This window comes from Malus sylvestris, chromosome 5, assembly GCF_916048215.2.
Source record: "Malus sylvestris chromosome 5, drMalSylv7.2, whole genome shotgun sequence".
Classification (NCBI taxonomy): Eukaryota; Viridiplantae; Streptophyta; class Magnoliopsida; order Rosales; family Rosaceae; genus Malus; species Malus sylvestris.
The window spans coordinates 19,224,421-19,231,595 of record NC_062264.1 but is presented as its reverse complement, the minus strand read 5'-3'; the positions used below and the strand labels follow the sequence as shown (position 1 = coordinate 19,231,595).

General features: G+C 37.9%; 1 protein-coding gene across 1 annotated transcript; it reads right to left on the bottom strand.

Moving 5' to 3' along the window:
* Window positions 1-367: 367 nt before the first annotated feature.
* Window positions 368-4,037, bottom strand: LOC126624286 (uncharacterized). Its single transcript, XM_050293324.1, has 5 exons — window positions 3,177-4,037; window positions 2,362-2,829; window positions 1,664-2,041; window positions 1,513-1,580; window positions 368-780 (listed from the first exon to the last, which is right to left on the bottom strand). The coding sequence occupies exons 1-5, from the start codon at window positions 3,813-3,815 to the stop codon at window positions 570-572; spliced, it is 1,764 nt and encodes a 587-aa protein (XP_050149281.1). The 5' UTR covers window positions 3,816-4,037; the 3' UTR covers window positions 368-569.
* Between the last annotated feature and the right edge of the window lie 3,138 nt (window positions 4,038-7,175).

The following is a 7,175-nucleotide window of genomic DNA, read 5'->3' as shown; positions in this document are numbered from 1 at the left end:
AAGACGAGAGAAATCCTAAATTGGCTAATTTGTTAGCACATTCATTCCCTTCTCGAAATGTATGAGAGCATCTGAATACCATGTGGTCACAATCGGAATACCATGATCCCACTCGACATAGAAGATTGGTTGATAGGCTCGTGTATTTCATTGATCTCTTGGTAATCAACTTCTGAATGCAGTAAATTTCTTGGAAAATCATTGATCTATTGGTAATCACAGAAGCAAGCCTGTGTTGCTCAGTCATCGGCAGGAGTCGAATGCCAAGCTACGGCCACTGGCTTTTCAAACCTCACATGGTTGCCAAAAGGCTGTACAGACAATTTTCTCGTTTTTAAGTAGACATTGATAGTGTTCCGGTTCAAAATAATAAAAGTTTCAACCATGTTCCCATTAACTAAACAACAGCACAAGTTTCTCGACATCTCTAGGGTTAGAAAAACCTATTTTTACAAGCACAAAGATCTAAACACATCGTAACCCAGGCATAAATGATACAGAAACTGATGACTCGTGACGTGAATCTGGGCAAAGCCTGAACGATCAAGAGAGTAAAGGAATCGAATCCGCTAGCCAGACAAGAAGGACATGGCTCGCCTAAAATCCAAAGATTTGAGAGCTGACCCAGGAAAATGCTTATCAGGAACCCATAATTCTCCATTTCGTGGCAGCAGTATTTGTTGTTGGCTACTCTTCTTGGCTTCTGCACAACTATTTCCTGATGGAACTTCTTGTGTTTTCTTCACAAACTCAAAAAACTCCGCTACTTGACGAGCATACCTTCAAAATTCGAATTGCAAAAGAAATTATTATGGCGGTTAGAACAAACATTATAAAGATGTATCAGCACAGCGCTAATACATAACACAGACCAGCCTAATATGTAACAGGTGATTATTGTTTTAGCCACCTGACCATGTCAATAAAACTGGTAAGGAGGTAATTTTCTTAAGCATTAGCACAATCCCGTAATGTCCTCCACAAGAATGTGACGGGGTTCAGAACGTCTACTTCATGCTGACATTTCCCACTATCTCTATCAGAGAACAGTCCTACCGACAGCCAAATATTAGAATGTGCTTAGCCCAACAAAGGCCAAACACAACACATTTGAACTGTTTCTGTTTCAAGATTTCAAGCAATTAAATCAATTCAAGAGCATATGGATACTTTGATATACGTGAGAAATATAAATTAGACATATTTTGACTACAGATGGTGCAATCTGTATATAAGCCTACGCTTATCACATAACAGTTAAACCAAATCAATACTCAATGATGTTTTTACATGATGAGTAAAACAAACTTAGCAACCAGATTACTTGGGGACACGAAGTGTTTAACTATTAATAATACACACAAAGAATATGCAACTTTGAGACATAAAGCAGTCATTCCAAACAACAATATAACAAAGCTTATTTCCCAAAAAAAAAAAAAAAAAAACAAAACAAAAAATTCCGAAACAAGTAAAATTCTTGTGCAAGCATTTTAAGGATAGCTATCTTACTGCCTCTTTGCGTCAATGTCTTTGTTAAAATCAATGTTTGGCTCACAGTCAAGAACCAAAGCAGGAACCTGCAGACCATTGAATAAAAAGGAATCATATTATCAGGGAGATGAGATGACAGAAGGTCAACCAGATTAATTGAATATGATACCTTCTGAATGCTTGAATGCATATGATCACCCTGCAAATAGAACACACGGTCCCTGATATCAGGAGGTAATCTGCTGTCTATGTGCAAGGCAGGCTTACTAACGGACAATACACCATGATTGCCACTCTCAAATGGGAAGAGCCAGCTTTCATGCTTTTCATGTAAACCGCGGAGATACTCTAGGCTGACTTGATCTTCCTCTGCTCTCTTGCGTAGCTTCATTCTCTGGTGACAAGTGTCAGGACTTGCTCTAAGATATATGAAAGCATCAGGGACAAGCCCGGGCAAGGATGATACAACTGGGTCAAACCATGAGTCATAGATACTGATCTCCATCTCATTCATCCATTTCGCTTCATGAACCGCTCGAACAAAAACCTTTATAATGTAACAATGAAATAAATGCATGAGCCTTGAAACTTTAAGTCAGGTTTTGGTTTCCCTTGAATTATTAACCAAAAGGAAACTAAAAGAACTGCAAAGTTTCGATTCCATCAATTTTGGTCACAGCTGAATTTAGACGAGGTTACAAAAATTCAATATCCATTTCCAAATAAAACAGTTTTTTTGCTACTCTTAATGGAGGAGCATTTACAGTGAGTTAACAGTTTTTCCCAACTCCATGGACAAATTCATAGAAACAAAGATGCAGTTGTCACACTGAGTTAAAAGTTACTGAAAAAGAACAATACACTTACCATCCTGTCACTAAAAACACTCCTTTCCATCAACCGGAGGGGCTTGATACCACCAGACGATTCTCTCTCCTGCATCAACCTTGTAACAAAAACATAATTCTGGAAGGTGTAGGCATATCTCTCTGGATGAGCATAGAAAGCATCCAATATATTAAAATGGTCAGGTCCAACATCCTGCCACTTATCAATAGGTTCTGGAACCACCTCAACAATATCTCTTAACTCGAGTGTTTCATTTGCTATTCTCTGAAGAAATGTTGACTTTCCGACGCTGATATTTCCTTCAACGCAAATAGTAAATCTTTTCTTCTGCATTAGCTTTGGTTCCGAGTTAGAGATGTCCTCTTTTGACTCTTCATCAACAGTCTCTTTAATATAAGTAGTAATACTCTCAGCATGGTTTTTGTGGATGATTCCTACAGAACTTTGTAAGAACTCAACCATCTTCTCACTAGATTTTCCAAAGAACTGCAAGCAGCAGCCCAAAAACTCTTGTCATTATAGATTCGAAGGTGTCCATATGTCAACCATAATGTAACTATTCCTTCTATTTGAGAAAAAAAAATGGTTTCTTCTCGGCTTCCAAAATCCATGTTACACAAACATAAGCATTCTAAACCACCTTAACAACCCCCGAAATACTCAGAAAGGGTTGAATTATCTAGTCAAATTCATTTCAGAAGTCTGAATTTTAATGTTCGCAGTCTAAACCGCTAAAATTCAAGAGCAAAATTATCATCAATTCCAAACCTGCAGTGCAACAAAGCATAACATTCACAACAGAAAAGCTTGAGAATCAGTACAATACACAATACCTTATCTCTATACAATTGCTTGAGCTCGGCAACTCCCCCAATACCCTTTTCCACCAGCTTCCTCAAGTTCCTTGGCCCCACGCCAGGAATAGCCAACAAGTCCGGGTTTCCGGCCAACAAACCACCGTCCACGGAGCCCCTTTGTCTCCGATTCAACCTATTCGGCTTCTGCTCCCCCGAACCCTTTTCTGGGTTTTCACCAGCGCCACTGCCCAAACCCTCAAAACCCTCTTCTAACCCCCCGCAACCCTCGGCAGCGGAAACAGAAAATGACCCATCAGAGCTCGTATGCAGCCACGCCGGGCGGGACCCCAAGCCCGAGTCTTTAAGGACAAGCCAAGCCCGGGACGGGGATCTGCCGCCCACAGAGACAGGGCATTGGCAGAGGCCGCAGTTGAAGCGAGAGAGGGGAGTACTGGAAGCGGGTTTGTTGTGAATAGTAGCGGCGAGGGCTGAGCCGGAGACGCCGGCGGCGGAGGTAAAAGCTGCGGTTGCAGCAGTGTGCATTCTTGAAGGTGAGTCGGTGAGAGCTTTGGATAGAAAGTTTGAGGCAAAGGGGATAGGATAAGAAAAAGGGGCGGCCTTAGGCGATGTGCAGTGAATGGGGCCTGATGAGCTTATGCGCAGCAGTTTCTGCATCACTACTCAAGCATTTCAGAGCCTATTTTCTTTCTTTGTCAGAGGGGAAATAAGACGAAGACAGAGAGGGTTTTGAGGGTTTTGAGGGTTTATGAAACTGAGAATTTGGGGAATATTATTTTAGGGTTTTTTAATGTAAAGTTTTGTTTGCAGTCATTGATTATTGATGGAAAGGGGGTTTGTCTTTTGGTCTGTCTGGCCGTTTGGTGCGGTGGGCTGTGTGTCACGGGCTTGGGGACTAGGGTTTTAGCCGCAGCACGAGATTTTACGGTGTGAGGAGAACCCGCTCTGTTACATCAATTTATATCTCTGTTACGTCAATTTATATTGGAAATTTGAAAAGAAATATTTAATCAATTGTATTATAACATTTAGTCTACCAAATTATGTAATTGTGTTTTTGATACATTGAAAATTTTCTCTACCAGCACAAGCTTTTCATTAATTTTTTTCTCTTTTAGTTTTTAAATGAAAGACTTGATGGAACTTCATGTTTATGATTAAAATAGTTCAACTGACAGAATTTCATGTATATGATCGGAGTCGTTCACATTATAAATTTATATGTAAAAGTCATCTCAACAAAAAGTAAAAAATATATGAAATCGTTTGTCATCGAATAATATAAAAACAAATGATTAGTATCGGTACAAATATTAAAAACCGTCTATCTATTTACTATAGTATAGTTGATTAATTAAACGAACTCAGATTTTATTTGTTTAGATAATTTTTATAGAATGATTTATAATATGAACTGTTCCAAATATAAGGACGAAGTTCTGTTAATCGATCACAAAGTACTTTGAGTAAAAATTCCTCCTCAATTTAAGTAGCCAAGTTTTTCTCATTTTTCAAAAGAGTGAAAGAGAGTATATACCTATATGCATTTTCCATTAAGAACAAAGTGAAAATTTCTTTTTTGGAGTGGGCAAAGTTTGGTATGGTTCACTATTAACGATAATAGAAGTGTAGTAATAAAAAGTTTGCATCGATTGGGTTGATTTGGTATTAGGTTTTATTAAGTATATGAGACCGAATCATGCCGATATCAATTGGTTTGGTTAGGAAACAAGTTATATTTCCAAACAATTATAGAAGCTGTTCATCTATTAAAATACAAACACAAATAGATTCTCCAATGTGTTCAAGTTACAGTAACATATAACAATGCAGAGATTCACTATATTTTGCTTCATTCATCGCACATATATTTAGCCAGTATGATTTCAACAAACTATGGGCTCATTTGCAAGGTTCTTTTAAAATGAATAAAAGTATTTTTGGTAAAATTGATTTTGGATTCGAAAAGCAATTTAAGTGCATTTTAGAAGAAGCACCATATATGTGTTTCTTGCATAAAACACTTATGATACTTTTTCAGGAACCACTTGTATTTTTATTAAAAACGCTTTTAATCATTTTAAAAGTACTTATAAATGAGTCTTACAACTATTTTTTTGGTGGCCTAATATTTTTAGATAGCAAAAGATGATATGTTCAATATATTTTATTATTTGTCCCTTCGGGGGACATCGAATAAAAAATATATATTTTATTACTTATCCAATTTTTCATTTAATTCTTTCTAGGGAACATTAATGTTGAAAGTTACATTAATTGCCAAGAAATTTCAAATCATATATACTAAAACTCAGTTTCCCGGCACTGTTCACCAGCGGTGAAAGGGCGAAACTGCCGTCGGTTTCTTCTTTGCTCCGTATACTGTTTCCACTTTTATACAACGAAAAGTCAGTTATGCCCTTCCCGACCACACATCTTTCATCATTTGTTTCTCTGCTTTGGCCGCATCTTTTTTGCTTTACCCTTTTCCTCTTTCGTTTTTCACTTTCATGAGTACGTGATTTTCTCCCACTTCGTCAGCCTGTCTTTTGCTCTCAAATCCTTTCTTTTTCTTTCGCAAAATTGTCTGAGAAGAGATCCATCATTTGATTTTTTTTGGGATTTGGTTTCCAGTCTCTCCCGGTATTGAATCCTTTGTTCATTAATAGTGTCCGGACGGATCTGCCCCTGGTTTGTTTGGGTTTTGGCGTTGGTTTCATCCTTTTCTACCGTAAAATTCCTCCCTTGCCCGTGCTGGCTGGGTGGTTTTCCAGTGGCCGAATTTCCCTTGGGCTTTTTCATGCCTTCTGATTGTTTTTTGTGGTTCCTGCAGTGACAAGCTGGGAATTGTGTGTGACACGTGTCGGTCATCCTGCTATTCTCTTTTGGGGTTTATTTTGCTTGCTTTTTGTTTTCGTTTCTCACTTGCGTTGGTAGTTTTCTATCACTCTCAGCTTCTCTTTTCTTTTGGTTCCCGCTGTGTGCTTCTCTTTGGCGCACTTTTGTGTTTTGTTCTTCTCAGGCGTGGTTTTCAAAATGTCGCAGGCGCTTCCTTCGTCCAATAACTCTGTGGTGCTTGAGTCTTTTTTTAGATTTTTGTTTTCCTTTGCAGATTTTTATGTTGGTTTGCATAACGGGTTTTCTTCTATTGCATTTAAAGAGATCTGGACTTCGTTGGTTTTTTTCAGTACATCGTTTAATTTTTGTGATGTTCTTTGTTTGGGTGATGGGTTTGAATGGATTGTAGGGTTTTAAACCGTGAAAGGGTTTTCTTCTGTTGCGTTTAAAGAGATGTGGACTTCGTTGGTTTTTTTTTTTTTTTTTTTTTTTTTTTTTTGCGGTTCATCGTTTAATTTTTGTGATGTTCTTTGTTTAGGTAATGGGTTCGAATGGATTTTAGGGTTTTAAACTGTGAGAGGAGTCGACGCCTGTGGGGAGAGAGGTCTAGGTGCATCATTTGGGGAAGCAGAGGTTGGGAAAAGAGACAGAGGGTGTAAGAAGTGTCGTTGCAGGTGAGCATTTGAGGTTAGTCACTTGATGAAACTGTTATGGGTCTATAGTTTTTGGGACTTTGGTTTTTTTCGCATGAGGGGGTTGGTATTGGTTCATGAATTAGTTGACTATATTTTTGTTTTGATTTTTCTTTGCTCTTCGTCCCCTCTACAACACCACCGCCAACATCACTTTTGCTAAATGAAGGTGGAGATATTTAGATACATATTAAGATGCAAGAATTGTATTAATAATTTGGTTAATAAATATAACCGTTTGATACAGATGTCGAGGATCTCTACCATTTGAATTTTTACCTTTTGTTTTTACATCTTTTTTTTTTTAAATTTTCCCTTTTTTTTTGGCCTCATGATAGCCGTTTTGGTTATGTGATCAACTCTTTGTCACTTTGTTTCACAACATGGATGAGTGGATTGCACATCATTTATAATTTTTATTGTTTTTTCTTTTTGTGGGTTTGTGGGAATTTCTAATGTGTCGCTGCAATTTCCTCTTCATAGGATA

Coding starts and splice junctions, on each gene's coding strand:
- LOC126624286 (XM_050293324.1), bottom strand. CDS start 3,815: ATGCAGAAACTGCTGCGCATAAGCTCATCAGGCCCCATTCACTGCACA. Junction 2,042..2,361: donor GTGTTTTTAGTGACAGGATG/GTAAGTGTATTG, acceptor TACATTATAAAG/GTTTTTGTTCGAGCGGTTCA. Junction 781..1,512: donor GACATTGACGCAAAGAGGCA/GTAAGATAGCTA, acceptor CGAATTTTGAAG/GTATGCTCGTCAAGTAGCGG.